This window comes from Anomaloglossus baeobatrachus, chromosome 5, assembly GCF_048569485.1.
Source record: "Anomaloglossus baeobatrachus isolate aAnoBae1 chromosome 5, aAnoBae1.hap1, whole genome shotgun sequence".
Lineage (NCBI taxonomy): Eukaryota > Metazoa > Chordata > Amphibia > Anura > Aromobatidae > Anomaloglossus > Anomaloglossus baeobatrachus.
This window is the reverse complement of record NC_134357.1, coordinates 368565274-368581161: the sequence shown is the minus strand read 5'-3', so window position 1 is coordinate 368581161 and position 15888 is coordinate 368565274. Positions and strand designations below refer to the sequence as shown.

At 46.4% G+C, this 15888-nt stretch overlaps 1 protein-coding gene across 1 annotated transcript in view; it reads right to left on the bottom strand.

The window, feature by feature from the left end:
• Positions 1 to 4214: 4214 nt before the first annotated feature.
• RND2 (Rho family GTPase 2) overlaps positions 4215 to 15888 on the bottom strand; it is a 163997-nt gene continuing 152323 nt past the window's right edge. Inside the window, exons 4-5 of the mRNA XM_075349977.1 lie at positions 9928 to 10062; positions 4215 to 4960 (exon numbers count right to left, since the gene is read on the bottom strand). Of these exons, the coding sequence (XP_075206092.1) occupies positions 4712 to 4960; positions 9928 to 10062 (384 nt within the window). The 3' untranslated portion in view covers positions 4215 to 4711. The remainder of the gene's footprint in view (positions 4961 to 9927; positions 10063 to 15888) is intronic.

The window sequence follows — 15888 nt, the reverse complement described above, 5'->3', positions numbered from 1 at the left end:
TGACCCTAAGCCCGAAATTCATGGTGTCACGCCAATATTAGACATGGCCACCATGAATTTCTAGTAAAGATAAAAAAAAAAAAAAAAAAAAAAACACAGAAAAATATTTTTATTATAAATAAAACACAATTAGTGACTCCATCTTTATTGAAATAAAGAACCCCCCTCCGCAGTAATCCTGGGTCAAGGGTCCCGCACCGTCCAATCCGGATCCAATATCATCTGATCGGTTTGCTGGAAGGCAAAGCGATCAGATGATGTGTCAGGTTCAAGGATGTGAATCACATCACACATCAGCTGAATGTATAAAAGCTGTTTATACAATCAGCTGATGCATCAGTGCAAAAAAAACAAAACAAAAAAAACCCAAAAAAACAAAAAAAACACTTCTGTGCAGCGTTGGACTGGCTACCGGAGGAATCTCCAATAATGCCAGGCCTGGAGTCAGGTACTTGCACTGCACTCCGGAGCTCTCACCTGAGCTCCAGATTGCAGCCTAGACTGTACACGAGCGCCAAGTGATTGATTCCCCGGCGCTTGGAGTTCAGTTCATGTCTGCTGCAGACATCCCGGGCTAATCTCCGGTGCTCTCACCTGAACTCCGGAGATCACCCCGGCCTGTCTGCAGCTGTCATGAACTGCACCGCAAGCGCTGGGGAATCAGTCACTTGGCGCTCGCTGTACAGTCTAGGCTGATGCATCGGTGCAAAACCCCCCCAAAAAAACACTACACACGGAGCTGCCGGTAATCATCTGGTGAAGTCTCCTGACGGCATCAGCTGATCGCCCGGCCGGCTGTAAAAAGCCGGCATCACCGCGAGACTTACGATCAGCTGATGCGTCAGGTGACCGCATCAGGTGATCCACCGCCAGGTCCTGCAGCCATCGGACGTGCCCGGGACTCTGCACACAGCCGGAGCGGCGGTACCGGGAAGAGGAGCTGGGAGCGAACATGGCACCGGGAGTCTGCCGACAGGCGAGTATAACATTTATCTACTGTTCACTTTTGATTTAGCAGCTGCTTCCATCTCCCGCCCGTACATGGCGCCGCACGGGAGCTGACATGGCACAGGGCTGGAAATGGAAGCAGCGGTGGCGGTACCGGGAGGATTCATGCTTCTGTGTTTACTGACAGAAGGAATCCTCTTCCTGTACACGTCACTGTAGTATCCACCCCTTGCGTTTATAGCTGCGTTTTTAGTCATAAAAACGCACTAAAACGCAGCTATATTTGCAATTTGCGTTTCTCATTGCGTTTTTCAACATCCCATTGCACTCAATGGATGAAAAACGCGGAAATAATTGACATGCTGCGTTTTTTTGGGCACCACAGCTGTGTGCAGACAGCAAAAATGAAAACTCAAGACTTTGCTGGGGAAGCAAAGTCATGCAGTTTTCTGAGCAAAAATGCACCAGAAAAACGCGCAAAAATGCCGCGAAAAATGCACTGTGTGAACTTACCCTAAGGCTGAGGATCTTTAGCTGAAAACAATTTTTTTGTAACCACGACTCTCAGTAAAGAAGAATTTGACAAATTTATGAAATGTAAACCTAATTTTTGTTTTCCTTTGTGCTGCTAATGAAGCAATTGATGTTCCAGTGCAAAAAGCAGTGTAAGGCTGGTTTCACTCCAGCGTTTTTTTGCCAATCGACAAAAAAACGCAAAACGCATCTTACCGGATCGTTATCTGCTCAATGCATTGTTAATAGACTTGCTGCAGCATGCGTTTGCGTGCGGTAGTGTCAGGGTCCGGTGAGTTGCAGTTTTTTACCTTATATCAAAAACGCAACTTGTTGCGTTCTTCACCACCGTCCAAAAACTGCAACTCACTGGATCCTGTACATTGTGGCACTAGCTGCAATGTATTTCAATGGGCACCGGATCCGGTTATAACAGTTGCGGTTGTATGCTGCAGGAAGAATCCTGTTTGCTGTACAGCACATGGCCTGAATATCACATTCACACCCAGAGATGCATCCACACTGTCATGGCAGATTCAGCTCATTCCCGACCACATGATTAATAAACTGCAAGTCACAGGATCCAGTAAATAACACTTGCGTTTGCATGCGTTCAACTCAAATTCAACAGGATCCAGTCACATGCAGTTTGCGTTTTTTTGCCTCAAGGCAAAAAAACGCTGATGTGAACCCAGGCTATGTGCCCACGGAAGCTTGCTCCTACAGATTTTGCCGTGGAAAACCTGCGGATTTATCTGGATTTTCCAGATAAATCCGCAGGTTTCAGCAAGTACAGACACTCCCCATGTTATCCTATGGGACATGGGGAGTGTCTGTGTCCATGCTGCGGATACGTTCGGCTGCGGAATATGCTGCGGCTCTCCCGCAGCCGCACATAACTGCATGTCAATTATTCTTGCGGAAATACCTGCGGAAATCCCAGCCCTCCACTATGGAGATAGAGGCTTACCTGCCTTGATAGCAGACACCTGAGTCACTTTCTTCCGGTGCAGAGAACGGCAGTGGAGCCTGGAGCAGGAAGCAGGAGGTGGGCGGGGCCTGCACGAGCTCTGGTCATGTGACAGCCAGAGATACTTCAGGCCCGCCCACCTTCTCCTGCACAGTGCAGAGCAGACGCTGACAGACAGCCGGAAAGTGAAGTGCTGCGTGATGGAGGGAAGTATGAACTCCCCGATCACTCAACACTTGTTCTGTATTGATGATGCAGTGCCGAAGCCATGGTACTCTATCCTCAATGCAGAATGACCGCAGCATATCCGCAGGACATTCCGCAATACAACCACAGCATGGAAATAAAGTTGTGCTGCGGATTTCTGGGAGCTCCTGCGGAAAGTGTCAGCAAAGTATCTTCTGGAGGGTCCAGGCTTGAAGATCCAGGAAAAGGCATTTCTTCTTCAGGAGGTTTTATTACTTATAGATTAATTCACAAGTATAATAGAGATTTTAATGATCATGTGTGTGCAATGACAGAGACAGATGAAGATTAAATGAAAAGTAAGTATGCATATACAGTATAGATTAGGGGTGTCTATCCTATTAACATTTCTGCGCTACACTGGAAGAAGGGTTGTCGTGGACCACACATTAAATACACAAACCCTAACAAAAGATGATGAGGAAAAATAAGTTTGATGAATAATTTGTGACTTCTGCCATCACAGATAAACAAAAAAGGCCTCTTAATAAGGGTAATAGTTGCCCATTTGTAGAGAGTTTAAAAATCATCAAGCAGGTTCAACAATTGCAATTACTAATATAGAAATTGCAAAGTAATATGGTACACAAACTGCAGTGTATACATTACATAGGGTATTCTGCGCCTGCTGATGCTGTACACACCTCACATAGTGAATCCTATGTGATGTATGTACAGCAGTCTGTGAATCCGGAGGCTACTGATGTACATATTATAGTAGACACCAAGACAGCTGTGTATATTTATATGAGACTGCTGAATATACATAATAGGATACACTGATTCTGTTGTGTAAACATCAGATAGGAGACAGCTGCATGCATTACTTAGGAGACCGTGAAACTGCTGTATAGACATCACACAAGAGACTGAGCCTGCTGTATATACCTTACATAGGAGACATGAGACTGCTGTGTATATCATAGGCTATCATAAGACTGCTGTATAAAGGCTCTCACAAACCCTAGAGATACAGAGCTAAAGAGTTGGTAAGACTGGAGCGGGATAGGAAGGCGGAGCAAGCTATCTCCACTCACAAAGAATGTCCTGACGTGGTCATTGGTTATTGCTGGACTTAATTCCGTCTTGAGAAGACAGGGGAGGAGTTCAGTACAGAATGCAGCGTACATGCACAAACAGCTGTCTGCACAAAAATTAAAGGACCAGCGGTGAGAAAATCCAGGTCAGTGGATCACTACGCACTTCAGAATATGAAATACATACACACACACACACACACACACACACACACTTTATGAATAGCTGCTATTTGATGTAAGAAAATTAGGCTCCTGAGACCAACATATGGGAATTAGGGGTAGGAAGGAAATTCATGTGGAGATTGTATATATCAGACCTTGAAATTCATCACTAGTTTTCTACTAGATGAAGGCATATATTGATTCACATATGGACAGGAAATATTAAAAATCCCTATGGATGCATCTTTCATACATGAAGGTTGTATAGATATTGTGTGCATCTAGACTGGAGTTCTGGTTTAGTCTTTAAAAAGAAAATAATTGTGAAGCAGCAATTTTGTAACAATAAATTGATTTTAATTATAATTTTGGATTACAACAATGCTTCAATTCTCAAACCGACATAACCTTCCACACCTCTCCATAACACAATGTGCGTCATTTGTGTGTGTATATATACATATAAACATACATACATATATACACACGTTACATAGGCTTCACACAGACGCCTCCTCTATCCTCTGTACAATGGGCGTGAACTGTGCGCATATAAATACATCGATGGGGACAGAATCAGCAGGACGAAAGCAAACTCTTAATGCGCTGTTACTTGTTAATTTGTGTATATCGCCATTGACTTGCAATTTCAAAGTGGTTTATTTTTTCCTTACGGCAATCCAGAAATAACTGTCACAGTCACACGCCAGCATCTAACTATGGTTACACAACACTGGCCAAAGCAAAATCTGCCATTTCTGTGGATTGGATGCCCGTATTACCGTGCAGAGTGAGCCTCTACATTCTCTATATACAGCCAATAGGCACATTTTCACATAATAGAGCAGCTCTTGGCACGATCTTTCCGCATTTCTGTCTCACTTAGTAGTTCAGTCCGTCCAGGGAGCTGTGAGACACGTTTCAGTCCCCTCTTGGAGTTGCTACGTTTGAGGTTCTTGTGAATGCGGTTAACAGAAGCCAAGGTGGTCACGTGAAAGACGTCCCTCACGCTGTTCTCTGATACCTTAGAGGAACATTCTACATAGGCCACAGCTCCAATCTGACGGGCCTGAGTGCTACCCTAGAAGAAGAAGGAAAACATTAGTGGCTTATAAAAACAAGCATGCGAGTACATACTATGATTCCATATACCATATTTTCCGGTTTATAAGATGCACCAGATTAGAAGACACCAGAAATTTAGAGGAAAAAAAAGGGTGAAAAAAAAATTGGGTCAGCCTTATAATCTGGTTGTGTCTTACCGGAGGAGGGTGGCAGTGGTGGTGGAGAGCGTCACAGGAGGCAGGGGCGGCTGTGGAGCAGGGCGATGCTGTGTGCAGTGCGGCAGGTGTCTCAGATGCTGTCACAGAAACTGTCAGCGGTGGCGGCTGGGCTGGGGCTGAGGCAACTGGGCTGGGGCTGAGGCAACTGGGCTGGGGCTGAGGCAACTGGGCTGGGGCTGAGGCAACGGGGCTGGGGCTGAGGCAACGGGGCTGGGGCTGAGGCAACGGGGCTGGGGCTGAGGCAACGGGGCTGGGGCTGAGGCAACGGGGCTGGGGCTGAGGCAACTGGGCTGGGGCAGCTGAGGCTGGGGCTGGGGCAGCTGAGGCTGGGGCTGGGGCAGCTGAGGCTGGGGCTGGGGCAGCTGAGGCTGGGGCTGGGGCAGCTGAGGCTGGGGCTGGGGCAGCTGAGGCTGGGGCAGCTGAGGCTGGGGCAGCTGTGTGAAGCAGGGTGGTGCAGCGAAGTGTCACAAATGCTCTGTCGGCAGTGCGGGCTTCAAAGATATGGCAACCAATGTCGTTGCGTGCGCTGATGGAGCTCTCAGCTCATTGACAAGCAGAGATCTCATCTCACCTTAGGCCGAAGAAAGTGGGTGTCTGTGGCAGGCATGACCTGACCCTCAGGGGTCAACCTGGGAACAGAGCATGCTGGAAGGGATCCAGTCAGCGACAGGTAGAGTGTTATCTATGTCGCAAAGTAGTGCATACCAGGCCCTAAGTCTACAGAAGTTTCCTTGTCAGTGGACTGACTCCTGTGGTACTAGACCTCAAGTGGAGGCTTGGCGTAGACCTGGGCAAACAGGTCAGCAAGGAGAGTGCAGTAGACGAGCTGTGTACAACAGCATGTTATAAGGACTTATTCAAAACCCTGATGGATGGTAAAGGCAATAATTGCATCCCAGTTTGGTTTCTCTACTGTTGTAGAACATATGATGCACTGCCTGTTAATAAAGCTATTTTCTTATATAGCACTAAGCATTTTCTACCATAAGTCACCAATGTGGTAAAAAACAAAAACGAACAAACAGGAATTATACATTACATGACAATTAATGTGTTATACTTTGTAGCACTTTATATAAACTATTAAGGAGAGGGATAATACAATTTTTATATTGTAATGAAATAACATTTCATAGGCGAGAACAATATATATAATTAGGCAATGTTTCATTGGAGCGCTGCTTCAAGGGGAATATGATTTTATATATTTCTACAATCAAACATTAATTTGGGGATATATTTTAGAAAAAGAAGAAAATATCGGAAATTTGCATACCATTATATTCTTTTTATTTATTTTTTTAAAACTGTGAAACTGAGTTATGAGTTATACAGATCAAAGGCTGGGGCCACTGAATCTCTGCCTGCGACAGAAATTCTAACCATGATGGTTATTAATGGAGGTGTCTAATAGACGCCTCTCCATTACTAACCCCAGGGCATGATGCCAGCTGCCAATTCGCAGCTGACATCAACTTCAAAGTATTACCCCGATTGCCACCACATCAGGGCAATTGGGAAGAGATTGGCAAAGTTCCAGAATTGGGGAATTTAATGGATGCGCCACTACTGGGGCAGCTGCGGAGTTCAATATTTAGGCAGGAAAGGGACCTTCCCAGCCTGAGAATACCAGCCCACAGCTGTGTGTTTTACCTTGGCTGGTTATCAAAAATAGGGGGGACAATATGCCTTTAAAATTATTTAAATAAATATTAAACAATTGTTTGCAGGGCAATTGTCCCGCTCTCACCCCACTTTCGCTTCATTTTGCAGCCTCCTAACCCTTAATACAATTATTTTACAGCACCAAAGTTTGGGGCCCCATTGACTTACATGGGTTTCAGGTGAAGCTCATATCCCAAACCAAACTTTTAACCCAAGTCCGGCCGAGCATTGGAAAAGCAAAACTTCCATAGGTCCCTAATGGAGCTCAAGACAAATTGGTCGCAGCTATTGGGATGTTCATGATAAATTGGTGGCAGTGGGAGTGCGGTTTTAGGACAAGTATGTTCTACATTAAATCAATTTCTTGCAAAAATCTTAATATGTCCAGTGAAAATATAATTTGAGTAGCAGCTAACCTTGAACTAAAGACTGGAGGGTTATCGAGACTCCCCAAAACTCAATCTACTGCAGAACTCTTGGTCATGTGACATTTGTAATCCTGGTCTCATTTTTGGCTAAACGTTTTAGGGCCAAATCATGCACTTGATATGGGTGCGACTGCTAGCTGGAGTAATTGGAGACAGACTAACTCATGGGACCCTACTAGCTGACCATCTTTAGATTGTCAGATCCACAAATTTGCTATAAAACACTTTGCTACCTGATTTTTCCACAGTTGGGATGTGGTCACTTTAGGTCATTGTCTATATCAACTGGCACTATTAAACAGATCAACAGCTATCATTTCATTTTTATTTATTTATCCTGCCATGTCTGAATTACACAGATGCTATACCCAACAAGGAAATTTATAAGCTGAAATGTACCTGGACTTGGCAAAATTAGTCTTACCGAAAAGCAAAACAAAAAGTTGATTCTTCCTGATGTGACTCCTCTATCATAATGTGACATTATACTGAAACCTGATTAGTTAGTGGCCGCAATCCAGCTGCTCTTTACATCCATGCCGGCTACTCGGGTAAATACTAAAGTTTAGACACTGCCTGTGAGCCAGATTCTTTCGAAATTAATTTCCCCCTCAGTATACATAAATAACATTCTCTCTTTGTCATGTTTGTTTAGTCTGCTGTGAACTGGCTGAAAAAAAACATGGTTTTAGGCCGTTTTATCTATGGGAATGTAAACCTCTTGTGCACGGGGCTGGAGAGGATGTGGATTAGGACATGGAAGGAATGAAGTGTGGGAACTGTGTAAACACAGGCTGGGTCAGTCCATTTTAGGAACATATATACTAGGAATCCTATTACTAACATTGGCACATATACACTGTCCATAGCATCATAAACAAAACACATACCGTCAGGTCTATACGTACCTCTCTGGATCAAACATTAAAGGCCTCCATACACACTAAATGGGTTGTCCGGCACTTTATACTGATGACTTATTTTTAGTCAACAATATCAGATCAGTGGGGGTGGGACACCCGAAACTCCTGTCGATCACTGCTCTCCGTGCAAGTGGTGACTGGATGTGCTCAGATGCGAAGCAGAGTAGCCATGACAGAGTACTGAACATCCATCCCTATTCCTTTTATTAGATGTGGATCTACAGTAACCCAATGCGGCAACTATACGGTTGACAGAACTGTGTAGTTCTACTTTGCAACTGATCACTTCTGACTGTCGCCAGCACGGAGAACAGTTACTCATCAGTGGTGCTGGGTGTTGCACCCCTAACAGTCTGATAATGATGACCTATCGATGGACAGGCCATCAATATAAAGTGCCGGACACAGACTTTAAAATAAAGTTGGCAGAGTTGATGTCAGTTGACAGTCTAATGTGAATGGGGCCTCTCGACACTAAAAGGTACCGTCACACTAAGCAACATTGCTAGCAACATTGCTAGCAACATCGCTGCTGAGGCACAACTTGCTAGCGATGTTGCTGTGTGTGACATCCAGCAACAACCTGGCCCCTGCTGTGAGGTCGTTGGTTGTTGCTGAATGTCCTGGACCATTTTTTAGTTGTTGCTTTCCCGCTGTGAAGCACACATCGCTGTGTGTGACAGCGACAGAGCAACAACTAAATGTGCATTGAGCAGGGAGCCGGCTTCTGCGAACGCTGGTAACCACGGTAAACATCGGGTAACAGAGAAGCCCTTACCTTGGTTACCCGATATTTACCTTCGTTACCAGCGTCCGGACGCTCTCACGCTGTCAGTGCCGGCTCCCTGCTCTCTGCACACGTAGCTGGAGTATACATCAGGTAATTAACCCGATGTGTACTCTGGCTAGGAGTGCAGGGAACAGGGAGCCGGCACTAGCAGTGAGAGAGCGGCGGACGCTGGTAACCAAGGGAAGGGCTTCTTGGTTACCCGATGTTTACCGTGGTTACCAGCATCCGCAGAAGCCGGCTCCCTGCTGCCTCCACACGTAGCAGAATGCACATCGGGTAATTAACCCGATGTGTACTGTGGCTAGGTGTGCAGGGAGCCAGAGCTAAGCGGTGTGTGCTGGTAACCAAGGTAAATATCGGGTTGGTTACTCAATATTTACCTTAGTTACCAAGCGCAGCATGCTTCCACGTGTAGCAACGCTCCAGTGATCCCTGCCAGGTCAGGTTGCTGGTGGGATCGCTGGAGCGTCCCTTAGTGTGACATCTCACCAGCGACTTCCTAGCAACTTACCAGCGATCCCTATCAGGTTGTATCGTTGTTGGGATCGCTGGTCAGTTGTTTAGTGTGACTGGGCCCTAAGGATTCAGCACATCTGATTACAGACTGCCCAATTCTTTTGTTGTCGGTAAGAAAAGTCGCGAGAGGAGGCTAGCAACAACTCTCACAGAACACGCAGGAGCACTCAATAGTATTTAAGAGTTGTGAGACATTGTTGTCAGCCAAATGATCATCTGTGTGTACGAGGCCTTAGACTTTGGGCCTGTAACTTCAACTGATCAATACCTGAGCACAGAAGTAAAAAAAAATAATGCATTTTTTATTGTCCATAGAAGAAGCGTTTGAGTTTTATACTGATCTCCTTGAACAGTTTTGTAAATATTGCAGTCTTAGCTACTTTTAAGGTTGTGAATGGTATACATATATTTTTCACATATTAGAATGCTTTGGAGAATTTTACCTGTTCATGCGTTACTGGGATAAGTCTCTGTTTGGACAGTTCCCGTAAAGTGTTCAGATCTGTCCTCATGTCAAGTTTACAGCCAACAAGAATGACCTTGGCACTTGGGCAGAACTCCTGAGTTTCACCTTGCCACTGTGAAAAAAGAAGAAGGATAATTAGTCCACAAAAGAGTCAAAGAGTACTGCCAAAGTTTCTGCTGACGGAGCGGTCATCAGACCCAAGCGTGGGGACAGTTTGGGGGTGGTGTGGGGGGGGAGACTCGGCCTACAGCTATCTAATGTGCATGAAATGTATGTTCATACAATCCACACGTTCATCCCTGAAGAATACAATGTAAAGTCTTTCGCTGTTGATGGCCATTTACTCGATTCAGACTCCTATTTTTGGCATAGAAACCTTCTTAACTTCTAAGCTGCGCATGCTCCCATAATGGAAAAAATGATTCATTAGGGAGGGAAGGGAATTCATCTGTAACATCACCTGTATTATCTACTGTTAGAGGTGTCATTGTAATCCTGAATGTCATGATAATGAGACTGCTGAAAAGGCTTTTGTAAAGATCAGAAAGTGTGAGTTTCTTGACTATGATTAAAACACATTTAACATAAAAACTTGATTTTAACAATAGGTAATTTTTGGCAACACATCTGTGTATTCCTGACAAGACAAAAGGCCCCGTCACACTAAGCAACATCGCTAGCAACGAACAACTTTTGTGACGTTGCTAGCGATGTTGCTGTGTGTGACATCCAGCAACAACCTGGCCCCTGCTGTGAGGTCGTTGTTGTTGCTGAATGTCCTGGGCGATTTTTTAGTTGTTGCTGTCCCGCTGTGAAGCACAGATCGCTGTGTGTGACAGCGAGACAGCAACAACTAAATGTGCAGGCAGCAGGAGCCGGCTTCTGCTGAGGCTGGTAACCACAGTAAACATCGGGTAACCAAGAAGCCCTGTCCTTGGTTACCCGATATTTACCTTTGTTACCAGCCTCCGCCGCTCTCACTGTCAGTGCCGGCTCCTGCTCTGTGCACATGTAGCTGCAGGACACATCGGGTTAATTAACCCGATGTGTGCTGTAGCTAGGAGAGCAGGGAGCCAGCGCTAAGCATTGTGCGCTGCTCCCTGCTCTGTGCACATTTAGCTGCAGCACACATCGGGTAATTAACCCGATGTGTGCTGTAACTAGGAAAGCAGGGAGCCAGCGCTCAGTGTGCGCTGCTCCCTGTTCTCTGCACGTGTAGCTCCGTGCGCTGGTAACCAAGGTAAATATCGGGTTGGTTACCCGATATTTACCTTAGTTACCAAGCGCAGCATCTTCCACGTGGCGCTGGGGGCTAGTCACTGGTTGCTGGTGAGCTCACCAGCAACTCGTGTAGCCACGCTCCAGCGATCCCTGCCAGGTCAGGTTGCTGGTGGGATCGCTGGAGCGTCGCAGTGTGACATCTCACCAGCAACCTCCTAGCAACTTACCAGCGATCCCTATCGTTGTTGGGATCGCTGGTAAGTTGCTTAAGTGTGACTGGACCTAAAGACTAGTTTTTGGTGAGCAGCGGTCACTGCTTGCTACCGCCAATCAGTATACAATACATAGCCTTTTACCTGCTGTCAAAGGAAAATTCATTGGCCACTGTTTGCTGAATGGAATGGCATCTATTGCCTTGTGTGCAGCTCTTCCATACAAGCCCAATCCCTAATGGCCAGGTAACATTACTCCTTGATGACAATATAGAGTTCAATACATCATGGCTACAAGTAAACTACAGTACTCCATATCAACTCTACAAGCCTCCCTAAAATCAAATGAAAAGCAGATATCAAGCCTAAGAAAATGGACAACTATCCTATATATGATAAAATCATAGAATGGTAGAGTTCAAAAGGATCTCCTGGGTCATCTGGTCCAACCAATAGTGACTGGCAGTCCGGCTCTTTTTGGTGATCTGGTTCCCATGGCTCTGCACACCAAAAAGGGTTGGCTCCAGATCGTTCATGGATCCCTAAAAAATGTGTTCACTTCAGGTGAACATATATTTAAGCTTGTGTTAACGCCGCCAAAAGCTTTCCGACCCGCGGCTAAACCCCACCCAATCACAATGAGCCAATTAAATTGTGGAGTGGGTGGGGTTTTGTTCAGGTGGATGGGGTTTCGCCCACCAACCACCAAAATTTTACGCACAGTGAAAGCCATTAAGAAAATGTAGTGGCTCTCACTGGGGATCCAGCTCCTGTCAGTCACAGTAGGGATCCGGATCTTTGTGTCGGATCGTTCACGACTGACACATCAGTACAACCCACTGTTCAAAGCAGGATTCACTATATCTGTTGTGCCCTGGACTAGCCAGGTAGCCACAGACTAAACACACACCCCCCCACCCCCCAGACAGTTACATTAGTCAGACAAAAACCCTTGTTGCCTCCCTCCAGGGTCTGATGTCCACACCAGGTGGGGCAGAGCCAGGTGGTTGGCCCCACCCACCGAGGAGTTCACAGGCCTGGAGGCGGGAAAAGGAGTCAGATAGAGTTTGGAGGTGAAAGTAGGAAGACACGAACTGCAAGTGTCTGGGTCGGAGCCCAGGCACTAACAGCAAGGTTGGCAGATGGTGGTGGCCGTCTGCAGGAGTTGGTGGAACTCCGCAGAGCCGTAAGGACCGGGGCTGGGCGGTGGCCCACCGGTACCGGACCGGGGAACGGAGTGAAGCTAAGCACACAGGCAGGGCCATCGGACCCCGACCAGGCTTGGAGCCGCCGTCAATAGTCAAATCCGAATGTGACAGGAACCCCCGGGGTTCCCTAACAACCAAGTCCCGATTGAAGGCAAGCGCTCACACTGGGAGGATATACAGCCACCGCCACCGGCTAGAAATTCGAGGGCCAGCGCCTGTGGGCAAAAAGTGCTCCTCCAGTATCTATACACCGGGGAGCGGACTACCGTTGGGAAGCCATTGGAGTCAACACAGTACACAAAGGTGCAGGGAAAGACAGCCACCATCACCTGTCCGGGGAGAGACACTGCAGCCGGCTGCGGGACCCGTCCATCCAGCTGTTTGGTTTACCGGAGACTTTGTGCATCTATTGCTGGGTGGGTACACCCGTGCCATCCGGCACCACGCCGCGCTGTCCCTGCAACCCTGCACCTCACCAACCCTGCCTCCCCATCACACCACCGGGCCCCGGGACCACCAACACCTACCCATGGAGGGGGGGGGAAACAACATCCCAGCTGCTCCCTACCATCGCTCCCGGGATCCCCATCACCAGCAGCGGTGGTGCCCATCTTCACCACAACCCGTGGGTGGCGTCACGGACTAAATCCCCAAACAAACCACCCCCCTTTTCACTCACGGGCGAGGAGCGTCGCTCGAGTCCCCGGATCCGGTCCACAGCTCGAGCCACCGAGCAGCAGCTGCAGCGTCGGACCCGAGCGTTAGCGAGTGCAGCGCCCCGCCGCCCGCGACATATCAAATAAATCTCTCCTTACGTCACTATCTTGGCTATAAACAATAAGTATCCACCATAACATGCTACACAATATAGGTCTGTTTATCAGACAACATTTTAGGCAAGGTTTTGCATATATTTTTTATCAAAACCATATCAACCAGTGAACACTAAAAGGGTTGTAATTGGGTAAATACATTCTGCAATTTTCTAATCCTCAGGACCTCCATTTGCCCTGTGCAGAATTTTATTGCGCATAGTACATAATTGATAATAACCGAATGACAAGTGTTGCAGTCTGATCCCGAGCAAGGTCACAGAAAGGTGCCATGGAGCAAGGAGCCTTCACAGCTTGGTCTCTACCTCTAGAGTGAGTGTGGGCCTGTGTTGTATGTTCTCTATACAGATTAATAAATGATAAACTCGGCTTTTGAGACCCTCGAGGTCATTTTCTTGTTTAATGGAAAACATTCATTCCCCATGCTGAATGCTAAGTAGCCAAATTTTTCTTATTTGTTAAGATCAGTTGGCTGCAAACAGCCCTCAGTTTCACATAACAAACGAGGCAGCGGATTCAGCAGAAACCTCCCAGCGAGGGCAGGAAGAAGTGTTACACGCTGACAGCAGGAAGACACTGCCATCGTCTGCCTTGTAAAGACTGCTGAGAACAAGTTTGTCCTGCATCACAAATGAGATAAAACTACTGGCTAAATTCCTAAAAGAGTCATTAAAATAAATTGAACCGGCATTTATGGTATCCAGGATTTCACTGTACATCTCTAGAGATGTGTTCTACCTAAAACGTAATGGAGACAATGGTTCAAGACTTCTCAACTGCATATCTATATGTACTAAAAATAAATAATTTTTATAATAATAATTTATTCATTTAGATAACACTATTAATTCCACAGCGCTTTACATACATTAGATTGTATGTAATTAAGGACTTAGGGCGGCTTTGCACACTACGATATCGCAGGTGCGATGTCGGTGGGGTCAAATTGAAAGTGACGCACTTCCGGCATCGCATGCGACATCGCAGTGTGTAAAGCCTAGATGATACGATTAACGAGCGCAAATTCGTCGTAATCGTATCATCGGTGCAGCGTCGGCGTAATCCATAATTACGCTGACGCGGCGGTCCGATGTTGTTCCTCGCTCCTGCGGCTGCACACATCGCTGTGTGTGAAGCCGCAGGAGCGAGGAACATCTCCTACCGGCGTCACTGCGGCTTCCGTAGGATATGCGGAAGGAAGGAGCTGGGCAGGATGTTTACATCCTGCTCATCTCCACCCCTCCGCCGCTATTGGCTGCCTGCCGTGTGACGTCGCTATGACGCCGCACGACGCGCCCCCTTAGGAAGGAGGCGGGTCGCCGGCCAGAGCGACGGTCGCAGGGCGGGTGAGTGCGTGTGAAGCTGGCGTAGCGATAATTTTCGCTACGCCAGCTATCACAAGAGATCGTACCTGCGACGGGGGCGGGCACTATCGCGTGCAACATCGCAGCATCGGCTTGCGATATCGCAATGTTCAAAGCCCGCCTTAGTCCTTTAGTTATATTGTACTGTCAATATAGGAAACGTCATCAATATAACATGGCAAGTGTATATGCTTTAAGGGGTTGTACTAAGTTTGGAAATTATCCGACGGTCTCAATATAGAATGAATGGAGGGGCTGGCACATGATCAATCATCACTCCATTCACATGTGACTTTCAGTGCCCCATTTCTTGAGTTTGTTGCGAGTACAAGGGTCGGACCCCCAGACATCAGGAAGTCATTGTCCATCGTAGGGATATGGGACAACGTCCAAACCATTAAAATGAAGAGGCACAAGTATCTTGGAACTATCTTAATCTTTCTATCACACTTTACAATAATAATTTGGAGATATCAGCAATTGTTCCAGTAATGAAAGGTGAAGGATATTATCTTTAAAGCGAACCAATCACCAGGTTTATCCTACATAAACTAAAGCCAGTGCTATACTGGCACTATCATGCTGATTTTATACATACCTTTAGGTGTCAGATTGGATGTATCATTTTTGAAATACACGCAAATAAAGTTACAGAAATGTACAGCTTTTTGATTGGCAGAAGCTGCTGAATAGCTAATATGTGGGTGGGGTTTTGCTATCTATGCCTGCCCCTGTCTTCTGCCTCTGTAGATGCTAGAATGTATGGGTTCCCTCCAGGCATGAGCCATTTCTGTCACATCATAGGGACGAGATGCAGCCCATACAGTCTAAGAGTAACAGAGGCCAAACAGGCAGACGGGGCAGAAATAGATAGCAAATCTGACCCACAAATTAGCTAATCGGCAGCTGCTGACAATCAAAACGCTGTACATTTCTGTAACTTTAGTTGCTTGTATTTCAAAAAAAGATGCATCCAATCTGACAACTACAGGTATGTATAGAATCAGCATGATAGTGCCAGTATAGCACTGGCTTTAGTTTATATAGGAAAATCCTGGTGATTGGTGTGCTTTAACCAGATTGGCTTAACAGACTACTTA